General features: G+C 43.5%; 1 protein-coding gene across 1 annotated transcript; it reads left to right on the forward strand.

Annotated features, from left to right (window-relative positions):
- Positions 1-150: 150 nt before the first annotated feature.
- LOC144761310 (ankyrin repeat domain-containing protein 66-like) lies at positions 151-22,737 on the forward strand. Its single transcript, XM_078646752.1, has 3 exons — positions 151-298; positions 8,905-9,133; positions 22,357-22,737. The coding sequence occupies exons 1-3, from the start codon at positions 151-153 to the stop codon at positions 22,574-22,576; spliced, it is 597 nt and encodes a 198-aa protein (XP_078502878.1). The 3' UTR covers positions 22,577-22,737.
- The last annotated feature ends 1,198 nt before the right edge of the window (positions 22,738-23,935 follow it).

Raw genomic sequence — 23,935 nt, forward strand, 5'->3', positions numbered from 1 at the left:
TTCGTATTTCATTTTCCAGCAATCTTTATATAAAACTGGAGGTTGTAGTATTGAAAGTAAATAGCAATTGACAGCAAGCACAAACAGCCAACTACTAAAATTGGCAAAAAAGGAACTTATATTGTCCATGTTGTTCCAGCCTGTGATAAAATGTCGGACATGACAGAACTTCACCAAGCGGCTGCTTTGGGAGACTACGACCTTGTGGCGGAGGTTTTGAGGACAGGCTTGTGTGATCCGAATCACAAAGATATGGATTGGAACGACAGGACTCCTTTGCACTGGGCTGCAGCCAAAGGTAAGCCTTTATTTTGTTGTATATTTTCTTGTATGTGATTGTATATAAGGTAAAGATGGTATTTGCAAAAACAAAATAGGGTCCCTGGATACCATAAATACCAGGAGAGGGAGGCAGGGAACAAAGAAGAACAAGAACAAACCTCTCCTAGGTATCACATCAATATATCGGTGATACTGTGTTTCCTTACCTCATGCAGACCTTCTAGCCTTTTTATATGTAAATATTCTCTAATACATGCATTCCATTTTACTGTGTATTTATGTACTGTATTTTATTGCATCTTTTATGGCCCATGTGGCCGAAATAAAGAATTTTTGGAATTGGAATTGGTAATATATCCTTCATTGAAAAAATATCAACATTGTCCCACAGCAAAGCTTATTTAGAAAACATTATTCTTTTTATTATAATTTTCTGACATAAAAAATATAATCATAACACAATGGTGTAATCAACATACTCATTCTATATGTACAGTATTTTCAAATTTACAAATATAATATATACAGTAACCCCCAAAGAAAAATAGCAAAAAATGTAATTCATTCATCTGATAATACCAAGCATCCAAACATTCATCCAGAACTACCAAACACAGCTAAACCACAGTGAAGCAAATAAGACAAAACATGACAGTGAAAAATTACATACATTTTACATATACAACATAGCAACAAAAAAGAAGGTGCCGACGCGCGTTTCGGAAAAGGACCCTTATCCACAGTTCCTTCGTCAGGGCGCAGTAGATAAAGTTCTTGGTTGACGTACCTTTTCCTTTGAATTTTGCGAAATAAATCAAGATAATAGAATAACAACAAGGGGGCTCATTCTTGAAATTGAATCAGACATGATAATATCATCATGTGTTCCGCTATGATCCAAAAATATATAAAGTTGGTAGGTTTGCACGACACAGACTGGTCGTGCTAAGTACCGTAATCCTGATAGCCTAATCCTGGTAGGTGAAATGCCAAAACCTATCACAGAAGTATCCGAGGTAAGGTAAAAGGCGGAGCGAATACCCCAGCAGTTAGCAGGACGGCCGATGTCCTAATGCGCTATAGGAATAGCTGACAATGGTAGCACAGGAAAGTGACTTCAAAGTTGACTGGCGGGGTCCAATGATAAACCTCCGGAGAATTTCGTAAGCACTGAATGAAACAAGCGAAACCTCGTCAGGCTAAGATGGTATTTGCACCGCAGTAACTTGGCACAAACGCAAAATTCCGCTATTTACTCCAAGAGCGATCTTTGTCTCGAACAGAGACTGAAATCACAATTTCAGTAACATTCCATTGACAGTGAAGCATATTTTTCCCCACAGTAATGACAGAGAGGAGCAGATTGCAAACCCCTGAAGGGTTATTAAAACGTTAGTAAAGTTAAAATCTCTAATCAAATCAATAAGTCAAAATCGATACTCTTCTGAATACAGCATACATCAATATGATCCAAGCAGTTCAATTAGGAATGGCAATTTTGCATTTTGCAGGGTAGCTTATGCAAATCAAAGCAAACTCTATTTCCTGAAAGGAAACTCCCTAATTTTGAGATAAAGTTGTTGGCAGGTCAGGGAAATTCGGAAACAGCTGATATTAGCAAATATAAAATCGAAAGAAGAACCAGATAAAGGAACCAGATAAAGGTTCCAATAAGAATGGGAAGAAATGTACTTGCTTTTGAGAGTATCTCTATGAGCAGAAAAAAAACACATTGGTCTCAAGAGATGAGAAAGGATGTCAGCCTACAAAGGTGGATAGGGCAAGTGCAGGGCCGTTCTTGCCTATAGGGCAATCATGCTGTGCCCGATGGGCTGGTCTAACAGATCACTGTGTGGGCCGTTTTTACAGCTGGTGTGGGCTGGTTTTATGGCTAGGTGGGCCAGTTTTTACTTTGGAACTCCCTAATATAAAATTGTTTTAGTTATATGCTTCACTACTGGGGGCCACTTTTATTTTGGTGCCTGCACCCATTGTGTGTCCCAGTCCGACCCTGGGCAAGTGATCTAACTAACTAAAAAGCTTCACACCGTTAAAACATAACATTCTGGTCAAATGATGCAATTTTCAGGTTTTCCCACCAGGTGATGACCAATCAAAGCCCAGTGTTCTCTCTGTACTTGGTTTCGGCCTCCTTCTCGCAGAATAATACAATCCCAACTTCTTCTCCCACCAGGACCTTCACAATATCACGCAAAGGAGTTTTGCGTCCTCAGTTTTCTCATCCACAGCAGGAGTTGAAGTTTCGTTCCAACTCAACTAATCACTACACTTTGTAAGCAAGCAAACAAATAACATTTTAAAACAGCACACAGGGGCTCTGGTGTTTGAAACAAAAAAGTGCAATGCACTGCAAACCGAAATAAAACTTTAATTCCAAGATGGAGTGAGGTACCTAGGCCCACCCATGTCAAATTTAAATGTACTTTGTCTAAATAAAGATAATAAATATATGGTTCATTCTGCTAAATCTCAATTGAAACAATATGCAAAATAATAAGTGACATAATATGAGTACATAATGAATAAATCGTGTGTTAACCATGAAACTAGAGTTAATGCGGGTTACAGATTAACATATTATTTAAGTGCAAATAACCAAAATAGTTTCTGCGTCATCACCTGGTATACCGAGGGCTACTAATTGAATTTCGGCTCACCTTAACCTCCTTGTGACCCATCAGTGGAACTGCTATATTTTTGGAGCCCGATCTCCTCGCTACCAAGATTTCTCTCTCAGCCCCTCCCCCCCCCCCCCTCCCACACCCCCACCTCCAGCTGGGACTAGAAAAGCAGATGCTCCCAAGGGAGCAAAAGTCCATCATGTTCTCCTCCTTCTGGACCTTGGCAGTTTTTCTTCTATCAAGAGCTTACTTACTTTGCTCTTTGTTTGCAGTCCGATGTGGCCCTCGGTTGTGCTGCTGAGCGTGAACAAAATAAGGTAAATAGTACATGTAGGCAGAGACATTATGCAAGGTAAATGTTGAGTGTGCGTTACTCACATGAATGTAGCAAAACAACAGAGCCACAATTTTGCAGATAAGTCAACAGACCTTTAATTTTCCAGCTAAGGCATAGCGAGGCTGATAGTGTTTTTTTGTGGTGTCATTTTAATTATTTTCTGAATCTTATAAAGTTTTACACCTTTTGATTTTGACTGGTCGGGTGGCTTGACTCTGACTTATAACTGAAGAGCACCCGAATGCAGATATACAGATTTAATTTGGAACACAACACGGTACACTCCAACGCTTGCGCAATATTGGGAAATAGTGAGGTGCTAGATTATGATAATAGCTACACCCTTCATCCCACTACACTTTGTAAATGATGAACAGGTTTACGTTTTATTCTGGATTCCACCAGAAGCCAATGTATTCTTGATATGGTTGAGTGTTTAAATACACACATTTTTTGGCCACTTGATTGTAGAGTCTTTGAAAAAGGGAAATTAGATTTTAAGAAAGTCATAGATCAAACATTTTATAACCAAGGATCATTTCAACTTTACTCAATGTTTAGTTTGGTTGAATGGGATACTGTTCCTTATCAGTAGTATTTTAATGTTGTTGAGCTCTACAACTGTGTTTTGGTGTAAACCAAATGTTTCATCCCTAGGCTTTATGCCAACTTTACACGCAGGTTTGTGGACTGAAGGAGAGATTGGGTTCTTACTTTTTGTAGTTAGTAAGAAGTATCTTAATTTTAGGATAAAATTCTGGAGAAAGGTTTGGATCCACGTTAAAGAGAGGCAAGTCAACTGATTCAGCCCTATAGACTTTCAGGTGCATGGTGAGGTCATCCTTATCACAACGTGCTGATTGGTTGAAGAATATCAAGGACACTTGTTCACCTGCGTCAAGGGTGATGCATAATTCTTCCCTGACTTTAGCCAAAGGGGATTCTGTCCCTTGTATTTTATTTTACAGAGTTTTATATAGCGTGAACTTGACCTGAATCGGGTATCAGAGCGCTTTACATAGCACCTGTTGCGTTACACGAGGACACATTCATTTTTGTTAGGCACAGGGAGATTAAGTGATTTGCCTAGAATCACATGATGTTCAGTGTCATTGCCAAGACTCCAACCCAGTTCCCCAGATTCGAGGTCGACCGCCCTAGCCGTTAGGCCAAATCCTCTCCCCTGTAGAGATTTGTCACTTCTCTGAAGATCAATCTAGATACCGTTTTGCTCCATATATTATTCTAGTTGTTCTTTTCCAGGATAATAATAATAATAATAATAATAATAATAATAATTATTATTATTATTATTATACCGTTTTGCTCCATATATTATTCTATTTGTTCTTTTCCAGGATGTGACTCACAAATGGGAGGTTAATGATTGGATAGTAGTCATGCCTAACTGATACAGTCCAAAAAACATATGTCGGGTTTATCATGCTTAAAATGATTCCACCGTTTAAGGTAAAAAGAATAATAAAAATAAAATCGTAAATCTATACCATAAAATGTTATCACGTTGTAACTGTGCTGTTTAAAATACTCGGCTTTTATTAAAGCAATGTTCACTAAGAATTCTGATTGCTATTCTTTCTTATGAGAAACCATGGGTCAATGTTACCGTACTGAGTTTCAGCACCATGGACAGCAGTAGCGCTGTCCAGACAGCTGAAAGAATTCAACATGGGACATAATGGAGAAGCTCCTGTGGTGCTTTACAGAGAATATAGATATCGACTTTAAGAATACCCTTGTGGGACTGTTTGTTGATCCTTCCACTAAAATGTGTATTTTTTATGGTAAATTTTTTAACAAACCCAAATGCAAAAACAGTGAATTCACAATGATATCAAACGTTGATTAAACATTTTAAATCCTATTAAAGTGTCAATTTTACCGTACGTTTCTCATCAGCCCTGGTGGCCTAAGAGGGCCCTGGACAAATGAACTGACCAGGTTTTTTTACCTGCCGAAATCACTTTCTTTAACATGGCAAGAGCACTTTGGGTGAAAAAGGAAAGATTGAATGGCAGTCCGTCGTGTCATGGCTATAGTTTTGTTTTCCAAACACAATCATTTAAGGAGGAAATTTGTCTTTGAAAAAGAATAAAATAATGTCCTTGTTATGATGGGAGTTTTTAGATGTTCAGTGTGTGGGACAACTTATCATTTCGGGCGTAAGTATGATTGACCTATTTCTGGAACATATGACCACACTGGTGTCAGAAATGCTGGACTGTGTAAACTGGGCACTATGATACCGTTCTCGCGAGGGTGGGAGATTGTTTCTGATGGCAGAAGCTGGTGAGAATCTGAAATCAGAAACAGTATTTCCTCCACTTTTAAATGAGGCGGGGTACCAAGAGTCAGGTGGGCGGGTCAATCGATTTTTGATGATGCCCGCAACCCACTCCCCAACACTGAGGATTGCTCAGGGAGAGGAGGATTTTCACTATCACAGACGTCAGTGTCTCTTTACTTTTTTGGGTTGGAAATCGTTTTCTGGGTATTTGTTTTGAATGGGTTTGTAAAACTTTTCATTTTTGCAGTTTAGATTTCTCAGTTGTGCCAATCTGTGTGCCCATGCGTGAAGGAGATTTCAGTACGTTCGGTGACCCTTTATTTTAGGTTGCTCAATTACACTTTTAGTTCACACAAACGCATACACCTTGGTGAATTTAGCCTTCTGTTTAGATTGACAAAAGATTCTGTAATGGGTATTTTCTGCCCCATTTGCTTGACGTGATGTTTGATTTCTGTTTGTGATGACAGAACACACCGCAGTCTGTCTATCTTGGCCACTCTTTCTTCCAGTAAGCCACATGAGTACTAACGAGTAGCATAATGGTACTGTTTGTTATGGTTCTCTTTGTTAACCGCAGCGATTGCCCGAAGAAAACGGAGAAACGATTTGTCACTCTTATTTTTTTTACCGAGAATGAATAATAAACTGATCATGGGCTGGGGAAATATGTATTTGGTTTTTTAGGCTCATTAAGGTGTTGGGCGTGGATCCTATTAATGAAAGGAGAGTACGATAAAAGTAACAGGAGAAGAGAGAATCACACAACCCATGCATTTACCCATCTATTCATTTATTTAAACACAAGTATTCTTCTAGCCATGTAACCATATCTTCTGAGCATTCACCCACCTGCCCACTAATACATGCATTCACCTACCCATTGATCCATCTCGTCATAAGGTCAAGCGTCCATTCTCTCACTCACGCAGGTGTGCATCCAGCCATTCATTCATACAATAATATGTTGGCTGCTTTAAGACACTCAGTGAATCCATGAGGCTACTTCACAATGCTGGAAGGTGAGAGGAAAAGACGTGCTGGGAGACAGGGAACCATGGTGGAATCTAGTGAATAGAAAGTGCAGCACCAAAACAGTTATAATGCATCAATTGGCTGGACAGAGGGTAGGAGCAGAAGAGCATTCGTGCAACACCCTCTGGTGCACTACACATACAAATACTGTTGCATGTTTCCATCCATCCCTCCAGACATCATCCATACCCTACTGACATCCATCCATCCCCTACTCACAAAGATAAGTTCCTCCTCATCCAACAATTCACTCACACTCAGTCACCCTCGCCAGTCAATTCATTGACCCATCAACTTATGCATCCACAAATTCATGTATTCACCCATTCAGGTATTTTACATATCAATTAACTCATTTATACAGCCATCCCCCACGTATGCACATCCGTATACATCCATACTCCCATTTATGCCTTTATCAATGCATGCACCCATCGTTCCATGAGTCCACCCACAGATGGACGGACTCCCTTATCCATCTCCCCAGCATGTGCATCCATCCATCTGCCTAGTCATATACCCGAACATTATTCCTTGAACCTTCTCGTGCATCCATCTGTTCAGGTCCTGGTTGTCAAGCAGTGTCAATCTCCAAGCCGAGTGAGCCTCTGCTTGCTTTCAGCAAAGCGCAGAAAACCTGGCTCTTCTCTAACTAATGTGTTGCCTCTCAGGCTCTGGCTATGCTGTCCTGCGCATCTGCCATCGCCAGGACACTTTTTAGGTATCTACGTGCTCTTACAAATTAATGAATAAAAAAATAGTCAACCCCCCTCTCCCATGAATGCATCCATATGCAAAGCAACTGATCTGTCAAAGCAATAATATATATCAGCACTTATGCATCCTTCAATCTATGCATACATTCTGTCATGCATGTATCCACCGCCTGATGCATCCATCAAGCGCCCTCTCGAGCTTCTACACTGACACTCCCATGGACTCACGTACATATTCAGCCATCCATTGACTCACCCATGTGCCTTGTAACAACTCATTCATTCATGGTTCTCTCATGCATCTATCATGGTTGTAAGTTGCTACCTTGCTTGTTTTTACTCCAGTGCCCGTCGTAAAAGGGAGGCAGACTCTTTTCCACCCCAGTGTTAGAGCTGTCTCAGGTCCCGAGCTGATGTCTGAGCTCAGATCTGTATGCACAATGTCTTGCTGTAACCTGTTCTGTTCTTTCCTTTCCGCAATGGTGTCAATTTGCGTGACAAGGTGTAAACATGTACTATCTTGTAATTACTATTTAAGTGTTGTACTTCAGAAATATGAATAGCAATGAATAAATTAAATGTAATCCTGCACTATCTTGTAATTACGTTTGACTCTCAGGTATTATATATATATATAATCATTATGACACTCAAAACATTAAGAAAAGTACTTCATTCAATGTAAAGCGCCACGATGGAAAGATAATGAAAGCAGCTTTAATTGTACTCACCTACGATGTACCAAATCTATTGCTGACTTGTCTGACATCTGTCCATCCGTCTATTGAAACAATTGTCCATCCATTCATTGATGCATCCAGTCATCGGCACATGCATCCATTTACATGCATTCGTGTAGTGATCTGTCCGACTGTACTTTCATCCTCCCTTTAAACCTCCTATATCTATCCCTTCATTTGTTAGCCATCCCATCTATCCACCTCCCTCTATATCCATTCACTGACCTACTCATGCACCCATTCATCCACCCCTCCCTCCATTTACATTCATTCATCCATCTACTTAAGCACCCATCCCTCCACCCTTTCTTCCTCCATCCATTCATCCATTCGCATGTGAGTCATCCGCGTTCTTGTGAGTTTGTTTTCTGTATGTGCATATCTGGCTCGTTGTGTTGTCTATTATCTGGGCTCATGCATGTGTTTCTCTTGTATGCACGTAGGTACATATGTAGGCCTGCATGCCTGTGGTTTGGGTGTCATGGGTGCCTATATTTGCTGGTATGTGTTTTGGTCTTAACCCCTTCCACGCTCATGACGAGCTGGGCTCATGAGCCTGCTGCTACACTGATGACGAGCCCAGCTCGTCATGTTGTGTGGGATTGACGATTTCTCAGCACAGCAGGGGAATATACTGAGCATCTATGGGTGATTGTGTATCAGTAAGTTTGCTGTCTTCTGTCGGCATAGATGCCCGGAGATGTGTTGAACTGTGTGCATGTGTGAAGCATGTGTGCACGCATGTCGTATGCTTTTATCTGCAAACATTAGACCCGTTTCGCTTGTTAATGCCATGTTTGACGGTTCTGGCAGTCTCCCCTTTAACCCTGCCTGTCCCCTGCAGGGCAGTCGGACATGGTGAAGCTGCTGATCGAGCATGGGGCCCGCCCCTGCCTGCGGACCGACTCCGGGTGGACGCCGGCCCACTTTGCCGCCGAGTCGGGCAGGCTGGTGGTCCTGAGGTGCCTCCATTCACTGCACGCGCCCATGGATTTACCAGATCTAAGCGGCGACACCCCGAAAAGGATTGCACAGATCTATGGGCACCAGGACTGCGTGAAATACCTGGAGACGTGAGTATTTGTCCAATCAAGTGGAACTGCTTTATTGGTGTCATAATAGGAGTCACAAAATACAGCTCGCATATCAAAGGAACACACACACTTAGCCAGCATGTGTTCCCACTTACCTTCTTTTTCAGGGCACCACAGACCTTATTGTATCTTTTACTTACCTAGTACTGTGGATTGGTTGTACCTTTCCTGTGTCTTTTTAGGCCTAGGTCTCTGACAGCTTTAGCTGCCTGTTGTCAAATCCTGTTGTCTCGAAAACAAAACATACACTTGGTCCTTATTAGGGTCTGCCCGCACTATTAGGACTGTGGCGGTTGGACTGTCATGGCACCGCTGCTGTTGCCAGGGATCAATGATCCCTGGCGGTGACGCAGTGGTCTGAAGCCCCTGATATGCTGGTGGTGCTGCAGTGGCACCACCAGCATATTAGGAGTTTCCTCAGCTGCGCTTTTCATGGTGGTGAGGCAACAAATGGGGCCCTACAGGGCCCCCTTGTGTCTTTGCACCATATAGTGCATGCACGGGGGCAAATGGTGTGCCCCACTGTCTGCATGCACCGAAATGCACAACATTGTGCATTTTGGTCCGCGCAGGAGCATGCTTTGACGTTCCCATTGCGGTGCCTAGTTCAAAGGTACCGCCATGGGAACGCCAAAGAACTACCCGACAGCGACTTAAAAAGGAGTAATCTGGCTGGCAGTCTGTTTTGGTGGTGTGGGAGTGGGACAGCAGCAGATCAGCCCCGCTCCCACACTGCCAAAAGTCATAATAAGGCCCTTGGATTGTGATTTGTTCCAGTTCCTTGTTCATGGTTGGATGGCTTTGATGACCATCCCAGGTATCCTTCAACCACTGACTTGATCAGACTCTTTAGGCTCTGGCTACAGACAACCATAGCTGTCTAGGAATATCCTTAATTCACCACTACCCACGACACACAACTCGCAACGCAACAAGCAACACACAGCATATGCATACATACAAAAATTAGCTTTTAGTCAGCCCTGTCAACCACTGGCTTCTTTAGGTGAGACCCTTTTAGCCATGAACTACCTGCCACAGGACGCCTCTCCAAACTCTTTCCATGCCCCTAAATCTCCCAAGGTTGATTGCGGAGGGGGGTCAAAGCTCCGCAAAGGCCCGCTGGAGCCCTCTCACACCAACAGCCTGACAGCACCCAATAGAGCCCTCTCCCACCACCTGCAGATGTACAAAGCCTTTTCAACCTCTCCCGCAGATTGACGTCACCACCAGCGCACGCATGTGACTCCACCCCCTTTCCATACAGCGCCTAGCGAGCTTGTAGCTGTAGCTACCAATGGGGCATTGGCACCAGAAGGCAAGTCTACCACGGTCGGAGTGGAAACCAAAATTAGTCCTTACAAAAATGTTGAAATCAGACCCCCTCTGCAGTAGGACTCAATTAAAATTGGGTCAGATGGCATACTTGGGTCATGACAGCCTATCCTGCTCTGAAAGCCTTGAACTTGCAGCCTACTGGGGAAATGCCCGTGCAGTTGAATGGCCAACCTCTGCAGCTCGCCCTTGAATACTGCTGCTCTCTAGGTTCAGGTCTGCAAGCACAGAACAGTGCTCCAAAGACAGATATCACAATCTGGTGAGATTCGTAATCCAAGGCTGTTGGTCCCTACTGCACCTCACCTCTTTTACTGCTGTGTAGTGGGAAAACACAGCAATATTTGCTAACAGCTAAAGCCAAAAAGAGCAGAAAAGTCCATGGAAATTATTCAATTCTGGAACTGGGCTATTTCTGCCAAGAGAAGTACAGTCGCTGAAGTACTTAATGAGATGGACACCACTCATCCAGTATTCAATGCCCCGTAACCCGCTGATGTGTCCTCTTGTGCTGGGCCGGCAAGTCAGGCTCATGCATGTCCTGAGACCCCCCTCACACACTGATGCCCTAGTGTACCATCCCAACCCCATCGGACACTTTCAGTTGCAATGACATGCACCACGTAGCATTTCTTAAAGTGTCTCTTAGCCAACCTGGTATAAACACATTTCCCTGGTGGGTGGGGTGCTGTGAAATTCAAAGAGTTTTGAAAAGCAGGCCACTTTTCAGAACATCTTTAAAGCTCACAGTGCAAAGAATACATAGCTGATATCACAACTAGATGCGGATCACAGCTAGACATTTTACTTGCTCTTGTACAGGATAGATATATCTAGTTCAAAATCCACCGCTCTAAGATAAATATTCTGGCGGTATGCTTCACTTTGCTCACTTCTAGGAAAGATGTAGATTCTGTCGACATTTTTCACTTGCTCACTTCTCAAACTGAGATCAACGCATTAGCCAGCTTGATCAAAGGAGCGTGTCTTGTTATTTCATTTCTTATTTTCAGACAGGGAAACAGTGATTTTTGCCAAAGGGCTAAACCAGGAGAAGCAGCATAGCCTGTGAGATTTATTGAAGGAATACATTGACTAACATAACAATTGACTGTTTATCCCCATTTCCATTCTTTGCCATTGTAGGTTAGATTGTATGCTTTACTCAGCTAGATGTTGCCAGTGTTTTCTCTGTGTTACTTATCTTTGAAGACAATGGCAGCAGTTTCCAGGTGTTTGTTCTTACTGTTGGTTACAGGGAATAAAGTAGCAAACGTAACCATAGTGAAGAGAGGAGGAAGATGTTTTGGCGAATGTGCTCGCGTCTCAAAGTGATGAGAAGACAGAAGTATAGTTTTTCAGGTGAATGAATGGATGAATGCATATCGGGATTGGTAAAGCGCATGGCTACTACTAGAGTGTCCTGGCACCAGGCCAATGCAAACGATAGGAAACCCCAGTTTAATCTTTGAAAAGGTGTGTTTTCAATTGTTTGCGGAAGGTTTTAGTATCAGTGATACCTCTGAAGGTGTGCCTTTAAAACCAACACTCGGGCCAAGATTGGACTTCGTGGACATAAAGGTGTGGAATGGTGTTTACTGAGGGCTCGATTCACAAAGGTACTTACATGTAGTAAAGATACGAGCAGGGGCGGCTCTAGGCTCATGGCGGCCCTGGGCAGGGAGCGTAGGTAGGGGGCCCCAGAAGAGGGGGTCCGGGCGGGGCGGAGCGCGGAGGCCAGTGAAGAGGGGGGGGGGGGGGGGTCAGGGTGTTTGGAAGTGGAACTGAGCCGGAGGCCGCCAAATTCCTGCCAGGGGCCGCCACGCAAATATGTATCCATCCACAGAGGATTATTATATTAAGGATATATATTGGCGTGGTGGCCCCTGGGGTTTGGTGGCCCTGTGCAGGTTTACAGCTTGCACATGCCTCAGGCCGCCCCTGATACGAGGGTGGAGTCTCCGCACTTGTGGCGGAATCCCAGAACAGCATACTAAGTGCACTGTTTGGAGATTCCGCAGTGATTGCAGAGACTCTGCCATGAGTGTTGCGACTCCACAATCGTAACTTTACTACACACAAGTACCATCGGAAATCGGACCCAAAGTGGTTAACATTTCATTGCAAACCCCCACAAATATAAAATGGAAATGCCATTCGCTCTGTAAGTTTCTATTTACAGTGCACTTGCATGATTGTCTGGCAGCTATGGACTACTGTTCCACTGGCCACTGCGTACATGATAAGTCTGAATCATCGTACACATACACTTTCATACTGCTCTTGAATGACAGCATCTTGCAAGCCAGCATCTGTGAGTGACTTTTTCTTCTCGTAACAGTTTAAGATATGCTCCAATGATGTGTCTGTGTTAGATTTTTTTGCTGTGTTCATTTTCATTTTTCGAAAGAGTCACACCATGGCAAATTTATAACACCTTACAGCAGGGGTCTTCAAACTGTGGGGCGCGACCCCCAGGGGGGCCATGTAGCAATGCAAAGGGGGTGGCGCCTTCACAGTGTCACTTCTGCCCTGGCTTCCAGGGCTTCAGCCCCCCGCCTCCCCCATCCTGTGTCTCAGCCCAGGCTGCTGCAGTGCAGCTCGCGCTCCTGGGGAGTTTTTCACAGGTCTTTAAAGACCATTAGAATATTTACATGCCTTTGTTAACTGATTACCAAAGCTTAGTTTTTTTATGGTGCCAGTACCCCCTGGGCCCCCACTCTGCCTATTCCTTACATTTGTATTTTTACTGCTGTAGTGTGAGAATGCATTTAATGAAAAGAAACATAAAGTTGGGTTACCAAAAGAAACATGCCTGCTATGTGTTGTTTAAAGATCCTGAAGAGACCTGCTCTTGACAATAAATTGTTATAAATAAAAAAGTATGTATTAATTAGTTATGTGACTTTTCTGTCTTTATTCTCTTTAATTATTAGTCATGGGTCATTAAGGCATCCCTAGAACACAATTAAAAGTGCTTTCTATTTATATTTGCTGTTCTAAGTATTCACAGATAAGTGCAAAAAATACAGCTGTAGGTGACTGCTTATTTCTGGGCCATCAAAATAATGAGCTGGTAACCCTAATCATTAGACTGGAAGTTTTTTGCAGGATCAGCACATTTTTATTTCCTCCACCCTCGAACCCTGATTAATGCCATTATAGCAATAGTTTAACTTATATCTGAAAACCTACGCTTCAAGTTTCTGGGAATGCACCCTGCTTTCAGACTACTCACTTCTCATTCTCGCCTTCACTTTCACGTTCACCCTGCACTCCCAGCGATCACCATGCACTCACACTGATCACCATGCACTCACACTGATCACCATGCACTCACACTGATCACCATGCACTCACACTATTCACCCGCTCACCCTGCACTCACACTATTCACCCGCTCACCCTGCCCTCACACTATTCACCCGCTCACCATGCACTCACACTATTCACCCGATCACCATGCACTCACACTGATCACCATGCACTCACACTGATCACCATGCACTCACACTGATCACCATGCACTCACAATGATCACCATGCACTCACACTGATCACCATGCACTCACACCATTCACCCGCTCACCCTGCACTCACTCTGATCAGTGCACTCACACTGATCACAGTGCACTCACACTGATCACAGTGCACTCACACTAATCACCATGCACTCACACTGATCACCATTCACTCACACTGATCACCATGCACTCACACCAATCACCATGCACTCACACTGATCACCATGAACTCACAACATTCACCCACTCACCCTGCACTCACAGTGATCATAATATACTCAGTGATCACAATGCACTCACACTGATCACCATGCACTCACAACATTCACCCACTCACCCTGCACTCACAGTGATCATAATGTACTCACAGTGATCACAATGCACTAACAGTGATCACAATGCACTCACACTGATCACCATGCACTCACAACATTCACCCGCTCACCCTGCTCTCAAAGTGATCACTCTGCACTAAAAATGAAATGAAAAATTGCACTTGTATAGCGCGTAACTACCCGGAGGCCTGTCAGGAGGGGGTCCTTACGCTTGAAAATGTTGACAGGGGGGGTCTCGGCATCCAAAAGTTTGAAGACCTCTGCCTTACAGGCAGCCGCGGTCCGTGCAGGTAACAGCGGTGGGGCAGTGGGTCTGGGCAAGGGGGGATTCCGAGGGACAATGCCGAGGGAAAATTAGTAGGGAAAATTAATTATTTATTTATTTCGTCCCTCAGAATCCCCCCTTATCTGGCCCCACCGCCCCACCGCTGCCACCTGTGCAGGCCGCAGCTGCTTACAGGCAATGACATAGTTGCAGAAATCAAAGTAACATGTGGATTGTTCACTTAGATATAACAGGTTTATCTGAAATAGATTAGTTGTCCTGCAGTACCCTTGTTCTTATGAAATTGATGTTAATGTATGAATGTTTATGCATTTATACCAGGGAAAGATGTTTTCATATAGCACACACTAGAATGAAATGGCCTCTAAGCTCTCAAGAAAATGCACACTGTGGAAAAGGTGATCATAGTTGGAGTGCGCAGGGGAGTGAATCATGAACATTTTACATATAACCATGAGATTGGATGTACAGATCATAAAGATCTTTACACGGTCAAACTTCTCAATCAGTGCGGCTCAGCTCTGCGCCCTCTCAAGCACCCTCTCAATGCAACCAGTACCAGCCTGTGGTACTGCAGGCTTCAGGGTGCTCACTCTTAGAAAATACAGCAGCAGCTTGCGGTGATGCTCTCTCTTGGGACATCAAGTAACAACCTGCACCGCAGGCTTTAGCTGCTGCAGAGGCGTTTTTGTAATAACATCGGAAAATAATATTATTATAATAATATCATTATAGTCTATAATAAATGTGCAGGATTAATGAAAATAAAATGTGTTTAAATGCAAACATTGTAGTAGGCAACCATATTTACTTGTACTAGGTCTCAAATGGCTAAAGAAACACTGCCTGACGAACTGACTTGACTAGAAACGCTTAATATGCATAAAACGTTTATTTCGTTACCTTTCTGTGAACATGTTTTTCATAATAAATACCGGTTGCATAAAAAGTTTTAATATATTTCCACAGAATCTTCCTGTTTACACAAATATCACTGTTAACAAATGATTAGAAAGTAGTCTTTTATTGGGAGTAATGAAGAGTTCATATATGAAGATGCAGCATTTTTAGAGAATAAGAATGGTTGCTGTGCTAAATGTTTTTCTTTTCGTTATATTTATGTTTGAACTTCTGCATAGACCATTGTTAATAAACTTGATATATTAGAAGGTTGGAAATGTAGTTTATATGTGGGAAGTAGACCTGAGTGGAAGAATAACCCGTATGAACTTAGAACTGATAAAACTTAGTTGCAAACTTTAACATTGTTGTCTACGGATTATAGTATTCCTGTGAGAAGATGAGGAGTGATTCTGTTCCCATGAGAGCATTGAAAGCTGATCGGCTGACCGGAGACGGAAGGATCAACATGTTGCAAAGCTTCAGAATGTGCAGTCTATAACAGTGTGTGTTCCTAGAGTATGAGTGACTTCCCTTTTTTCAGACCATTCTACCATGCCATATACTCTGCCAAACACTCACGTTGTTGGAGACTTTACTGACTTTTTTTAACTTCTCTTTATGGGAAGTTCTGCTTTGATCTATTTCTGATGTACTGAGCTGACTTTGATGCTAAAGCTGTATGTTTTTCGTACTCTCTTAAACTAGAACTCTTTATGGGTTCTGACTGACACCTTTTCCCCTATTCTTAGAATAGGAATTCTTTCCTTCATGGAATGCACTTAATGCATTTTATTATGATTTTCATTGATTATTGATTTCTGTTCACATTTGATGATTGAGATTAATATGAATTAACTTGCGACCTTAATAAAGATAAATTACTAAAAGATTTGATTATTAAGACGTTTGAACTGATACTAAACCCTCCCTATTGACTGAAAATAGATTATTGATTATGATTATAATTTATTTGATATACAGCTCCTGATCTTCTCTAGAACAACAACAAAGATCCATATGCCTCAGTAAATGGACTTGGATTAAGCTTGAATGATGGTAAACCGACATTCTTTAAACTGAAAACTAATTACCTCTCCAGCACTGCTCAAAATTGCGACTCTTGGCATTGGCAAAACCAACAGGTCTGGCTTTGATGTACTAATGGCTGCAAATAGCATTTGTGCATGCATGTGTTGGTTTGTTTGAGGACGTTGAAGATAGATTGATTGGCCTTGCCAATCTTTCTTATATTTTTCCTTCCTACTCAACGGAAGCACATATGTTTACTTGCTCTCCCCACTGCTTGTTCCTGGGCCTTCCTGTGCACGTTCTTTTTCTTCATCTCCCTTCTCTGATAGTCTCCATCTCACTTTCCATTGTATGTATTTATTTATTTATTTATTTATGAAAGGCCCAGAAGTGTTATTGGGCCACATGATTCCTTATTTTGTGGTCATGCACACTTTATTTTAATTTTTGTTGTTGTTATTCATTACCCTACAATGGTTGTCCGGCATTTCAGAATAGTAAAGAAAAAATGGCCACCACCTGTCACTATGGAAGTGCATGCACATATCACAATTTATGATTGCAAATCTGTTGTGACACGTGTGCGCATCCATCATGATGCACACATGTGCATGAATTACAAGATGTCTACACAGTGGTGGCCATCCTGGAATGGGACTGCTTTAGTTGAAATCCTAGTTCAAAATTGGGCTGTGTGTTCACATGCATGCACATTGATGTATTTGTGTGCAAAAGCAAATAAAAAATCATTGTTATAGCCAATACCTTGACCGAGACATATTGTCTTTGCCGTTCTGTGTTTTAAATGCTTTTCAGTTGTGTCTCACCTGTGCTAGCCAATTTCATCATGCATTTGTTTCAGTTCCTAGATTTGTTTTGGAATATTATTCTGAATTTTTGTCTCCAGTTTTATATTTTGACCTCTAGTTCTAGGGATAGCCGTAGGCTGACAATTGCTTCAGTTTAATATTTATTCATTTTATGAGTAAATTTGTGCCTATCAATGCAATCAAGCAATCAATCAGGGGTTTTAAAGTGTGCTACTCACACGTGAGGGTCTCAAAGCACTGGAGGGTGGGGGGAGGTGCGTGCAGCTCCGTAGGTAATTCAAAGAGCCAGGTCTTGAGGTTCTTTCTGAATTGGTGCAGTGTTGGGCTTAGTTGGATGCTGTGGGGTAGTTCATTCCAGGTCATAGCCGTGAGGTAGGAGAAGGATCTGCCACACGCTCTGGTCCTGTGGATGCTGGGGACTGTGGAAAGGGTTAGGTCGGCAGAGTGGGGCGTGTAAGGAGATTCGTTCGTTGAGGTAGTGGGGTCCCAAGTTATGGAACGCTTTGTAGGCGTGTGTGAGCAATTTGAAGGTTATTCTTCATTCGATAGGGAGCCCGTAGAGGTTGCGGAGGTGTTGGGTGATGTGGTCATGTCATGGGATGTCGAAGGTAAGTCTGGCTGAGGCGTTCTGGACGGTCAGGAGTTTGCGGAGGAGTTTTTGGTTGATTCCGGCGTAGAGGGCGTTTCCGTAGTCCAGTCTGCTAGTGATAAGTGCGTGCGTGACGGTCTTGCTTGCGTCAAGGGGGATCCATTTGAAGGTCTTACTAAGTATGCGGAGGGTGTTGAAGCAGGTGGATGACACGGTGTTGATCTGGTGGTTCATGGTGAGTGAAGTGTTGAGTATGATGCCGAGGTTGTGAGCGTGGTCCATTGGGGTGGGTGGGATTTAGAGGGCGGGGGGCCACCAGGTGTTGTCCCATGTGGAAGGAGTGGTGCCGGGGATGAGGACTTCCGTTTTCTCCGAGTTGAGCTTCAGGCAGCTGCTGCTCATCCATATTGCAATGTCTTTCATTCCTTCTTGGAAACTGTGCCAGGTGATGTCGGGTTCCTTGGTGAGGGAGAAGATAAGCTGGGTGTCATCTGCATATGAGACTATGTTGAATCTGTGTTTTCTGACGATGGATGCGAGGGGGGCATGTAGACATTGAAGAGCGTAGGGCTGAGGTAGGATCCTTTGGGTACTCCACATCTGATCTCTGTAGGTTCGTAGAGGAAGGGAGGGAGTCTTATTCTTTGTATTCTGCCTGAGAGGAAGGATCGAATCCAGTCTAAGGCTGTTCCCTGGATGCTGGTGTCGTGGAGTCTGGCGGCTAGTGTGCGGTGGGAGACGGTGTTGAAGGCTGCTGAAAGGTCCAGGAGGATGAGGGTTGCAACCTTCATCCTATTGACCCACATTTCTCCAGCGTACATGTGCTCAGTGCTTTTTGTAAGGACTCCACCTTTGTGTGGTTGTCTGTTTTTATCCTTCTGAACATCTGCAGCCATATTCCGAAGTAAGGAAAATGTATGAAACGACACTCAGTGTACGTTTTCATAGGACACTCACAGTCTGGAATTTCCTTTCTACACTTCATTATTCCGAACTAAGGCCAAGTAAGGGAAGAGAAGATGGGCTTATCAGAAAAAGCAGAGTTCACTGTACCTGCATTATTTATTTCCCATAAATATTTAAATCCGGAGTCACATGAGTAGTTGCAGGTTATCCTGAACACGTAGCATAAGTGCTGAACTATCTCAATAGGACCAGGCCCCCCCAAATGAGCAAGAAAGAGCAGTGCATCTCCTTTTGCTTGAGCACCATTCGCCTCAATTTGTAAAACACTGTTCTGCTCAGGGGTGTGGGCCTTGCTCCTGAAGGACATCAGGCAGCCTCTGTACTAGGTTTGCACCTAAGTTCATCCTGTCCAAGCTCTACACCATGTTAACCCTTCTAAGCCGAGGGTGGGAAAGACCATATCAACCCTCCACATCATCCAATGAGATCGGGTTGGGAGTCTTTCCTAAACAAGCATTGAAAATGCAATAGGTCTCGCAATAGAAAAGTTTGACCTTTTGGTGTTGCAAATGTTTTTTGTTTATATTTTTTCAAATTATAAAAGTATTCATTTTGTTTTTTGTAAAGTGAATAGTTATAAATCTACCAAATGTTACATTTATAGCATTAGTAAAGTTACATGTTTAGTTTTGTCCTTTTTTACATGTAAAAACTTTTACCATTAAAAATTAAAAACAACATTAGGTCACTATCCTTTATTTATAACATTTTACACAAAATTGTGAGTTTGCACATCAATACATGTAAAAAGGGACAAAACTAAACATGTAACTTTACTAATGCTATAAATGTAACATTTGGTAGATTTATAACTATTCACTTTACAAAAAACGAAATTATTACTTTTATAATTTGAAAAAATATAAACAAAAAAAAAGAATTTACATTTGCAACACCAAAAGGTCAAACTTTTCTATTGCGAGACCTATTGCATTTTCAATGCTTGTTTAACATTAAGGTAGCTACTTAGGGTTTGGTGCAGCGTAAGTATTATCAACCCACAACCTGACACACAGAACTGACAATTCTTAGTTCCAGATAACAAACCTTGGCCGCATCTCACTTTGAAACAAGCTCTTGGCATTGCTGTGGGCGGGAGCGCATTGCAATTAAGTCTGATGGCGTGCGCGATGTAGTGGGACGGAGGGAACGACCTGAGCCGCATTTGACAAACTGAAAGTCACCCGGCAGCTGCGTCCTGAAAAATCGAGCTATTTGACCTATTGCATTGTAAAGTGTTATTTGTTTACACGGATGGGTGGGCGGATCGTGGAAGCTACACGAGAAAAGGAGGTGGGTAACAGCAATATGGGGAGGTAACAGCAACGTAAGAGGGGGCCCAAAACCCAACTGGGGTGGAGAGCTGGAGGGGCCACATTTGGGGAAAGTAATGAAGAGAAACACACCAGCGAGTGAAAGAGGGAGAATTTCTTGGGAAACAGCAATACAGAGTGCATGGAGTGCTTGACACAAAGTAAACGAATGAACTGCAGGGAGAGAGAGGGGAGGTGCTGGTGGCTGGGGAGGGGGGGAGGAGAAATGCGAGCCTGGCGGCCGTGAAACTGCAGGGAGAGAGAGGGGAGGTGCTGGCGGCTGGGGAGGGGGAGGAGAAATGCGAGCCTGGCGGCCGTGAAACTGCAGGGAGAGAGAGGGGAGGTGCTGGCGGCTGGGGAGGGGAGGAGAAATGCGAGCAAGTCTGTGTGCGGGGAGAGAGAGGGGAGGTGCTGGCGGCTGGGGAGGGGGAACAGATGGCGAAGACTGGCGATTTGATGCTGTGCACGTGCATTTTAACTCATTGCGCTTGAGCATTGAGCTAAAAGCGCACATGCACTGCATCAAATCGCCAGTCTAGTTAAACTCTGTTTAAGCCCCTATAGTCTTGCTCCGCTCAATGCGCATGCGCATTGACAGGCGAGACCCAAAAATGGCATACTATGTGTTTAAGAAAAATTGTATAGTGCTTAAATTTGGGCCGCTTTCAGGGCCAGATGATCTTCCTCCACCCGGCTCTTATAACACCCACTGGTAATAAGTCCACTGGGAGGTAGTGCAGCCATGCCTAGGAATTTGTATTCTGAATGTGTGTATTTAGCACAAATTATGTTGGAAGCAACAGAATTTTGTACATTATTGGGGTTGGGGTGGGGGGGTTGTGAGAGACGATACAAAATTTCACACACAGAGTATTGATTCGAATGTTTGAATTGCACAATTATATTTTATAACTGTGTCACTAAATTACATATTTACTGTTTCAGGCATGGGGTAAAGCAATTTGCACCAAAACAAACATTTTCGAACTTAATGCTAATGTTAATAGCCAGGGCTTAGCACCCGAGTTTCAGAATCCAAATCTAAGCCACTATAATACATCTTCTAATGTACCTGACACAATCAGACGGAGCAGGTAGGTGAAAGAGTATATATGCTGCTTACAATGAATAGGAAACGTAAGTTGATAAACTCAAATCTGTCCAGAGTCCAAGAGGGAGCATCATAGTCCCATCAGGTCAACAGAACCCCCCGCCCCCAACATACCCAACATCCCATAAATAACACACAGACACCAGTGTTAGATTGGGAAAAAGTTGCTGCAGGTTTATTACATACAACGTTATGTAATCACGGTGGGTTATCTTACGGACGATCCAAGGGCAGGCCGCATTCTTGCCACCTGCCCGCCTGATGAGCCAAGCAGCACAGTGGCGAACCACCCATCTGCTGCGCCATTATGGTAATCACTCTACTCACGCCCCTTGCGGGGCGTATCTAGGCAAACCCCCGGTTGCACAGGCCCACAACCGCCCGAAGGACTACTGGGGTGCCGACACGGGTTCCCGGATCTCCCATGAGGTTCGAGGTTAGGCTCTGGCATCCCTATGTGCCCGCTGAAGTACAATGTTGCACCTCTCTGTTTTCGGATCGCCCTGTAACTCCGCCTGCAACGACAAAGAACACATTAAAGCTCCCCCAGGTGCCCACCCCCCCAAGCAGACACTCAGGGTAAGAGGTAGGGAGAAAAAGAGTGTCCCGATGCACGACGCGTCCGGAGCGACAAAGAGGCAACTAAAATGGCGAGGGGGAGATATATACCCCCTCGCCTTGCCTGCCGCCCCGGACGCGCGTCACGGCCTACTAGGCTCCCCCTGCCCGGGGGAGGAGTGGAGGTCCACAGGCTGGGGGCGGGGGAAGACCTTTGGGACTAAGAGGCCCGCCCTCCTGATGGCCACCGGGTGGCCTCAGGCAGCCGCATTACACGAAGGAGTCTGAGCTATCTAAACTTTAAAGTTCCCCAGACTGAACTTACCTGGGCCAGAACATTCAGTACTTCATTGACGAGGAAAATTGGACATTAGTGTCACTGTATGCTAACATACCCCTTTGTCTCATTTCTTTGTTTACTAGCGCTGAAATGGAATGCCGGGACTTCCGGCTCATGGCGGCACTACGGGGAGAAGCCTTGGACGAGACAGATGAAGACTGGGAAGACAAAAAGAGAGAGTTTGAGGAATCTGAACTATTAAAGAAAAAGCAACGCGCAAAAAACACAGAAAAGCCAAAGGCGCCGCCCACCACCTCGGCCAAGAAAAGATACGGGAAAGAAACACAAACAGGAAGACGCTGAGCTGCGGCGGAGGCAGCTGATGGGTGTGTGATAAAGCAGCAGGAAAGGACACGCTATTCTGGAAGCAGACCATTGAGATGTACTTTAAAGCAGCAATTCAAATGAAAAATGTTCTCGGAAAAAAAACATATTTCTAATTTTGCAGCGTCTTTCTGTTTCTTACTGCCTGACGAACATACCTCTTTACCCCACTGCCTAAGAAGATGGTATGGCCAGGCTTCCTTTAGCATAGTATATGTGACCATGTGTACCCACAGAACATCTAGGGGCAGCCATATGAAAAGAGAAGGTACCACACATTTTCTGAAAGAAAAGGATGCTGCTGGTAAAGCCGTCGCTGCAGAGGCTGTTCGTCGGACGGAGGTCACCGTGCATACAATAGAATGTTTAAGTGTTTTTTCCTCAGACTGAAATTTAAGTCGTAGACTTGCCGGGGTCCTTCTCTAGTTAGCAGAAACAGCACTTTTTTGGGAAAAGCTCCAAAAAGTCTCAAAAGAGCATCCTCACTGCAAAAAGTTACAGAGTGGAATCTGGAAATGAAATCCAACACTTACATTTTGCCTGATTTATACCTTTGAACATTATTTCTTAGGGCTATACCTTGGTGAACCCTAAAGAAGGCACTGTTTACTGAATAATGATTTGTAGTTGCTCTCTGTATGTGATATTTATTCATTCAAATATTGTAAGTTTTGATTCCTTTCCTTGCCCTAACTGAACTAAAATGCCTCAGTGATACAATGTAGGTTTCATAGTTCCAGAGACCACTCTCCAGCAGGCAGTGATGCATCTAAAGGGGGCATTGAGGCTCCCACTGGAAGTTAATCCATTGTGCCATTGTTGAGTTTTATTTTGATTAGTCTAATAAAATCAAAACAGTAGTGCTTGCATTTTTAGAATCGCTTTCACTTGTTCAGCCATTCTTTGGATATGTGTGTTGTTTGCATAAGCACCCGCGTTCCAACACTATATGACCTTCTGTATCTTGGGACACATGTTCTTTATTGACAGTTAATTGTGTAGTAAATGAAGATGCTGGGTAGCTAATAGTGTATGTGAAACAGGATAAGGATTATTCTCAAGATAGGAGTCTCAGGTTTCAGGTAAAGATGGTAGTAAGGAAGCAGGAAGGCCCCACTGGGAGCAGCATCCTTGCTTCTCAGCCCATGCATTCCAACTGACCTTCACTCAAACCAGGCACACGTCAGCATTCTATCGCCTCACAGTGGCTAAGCAGCAGGGGACATAACACTAAGGGGAAAATGCATCCACAGAAATGGAGGTCCACCAGTCAAAGCACACCAGCAACTCGTGCCAGTTCAGTCATCTGTCAGAGATGCCCCACATACCCAGCCTATA

The sequence above is a fragment of the Lissotriton helveticus genome, chromosome 6 (assembly GCF_964261635.1).
Source record: "Lissotriton helveticus chromosome 6, aLisHel1.1, whole genome shotgun sequence".
Classification (NCBI taxonomy): Eukaryota; Metazoa; Chordata; class Amphibia; order Caudata; family Salamandridae; genus Lissotriton; species Lissotriton helveticus.

Coding starts and splice junctions, on each gene's coding strand:
- LOC144761310 (XM_078646752.1), top strand. CDS start 151: ATGTCGGACATGACAGAACTTCACCAAGCGGCTGCTTTGGGAGACTAC. Junction 299..8,904: donor GCACTGGGCTGCAGCCAAAG/GTAAGCCTTTAT, acceptor TGTCCCCTGCAG/GGCAGTCGGACATGGTGAAG. Junction 9,134..22,356: donor TGCGTGAAATACCTGGAGAC/GTGAGTATTTGT, acceptor TTTGTTTACTAG/CGCTGAAATGGAATGCCGGG.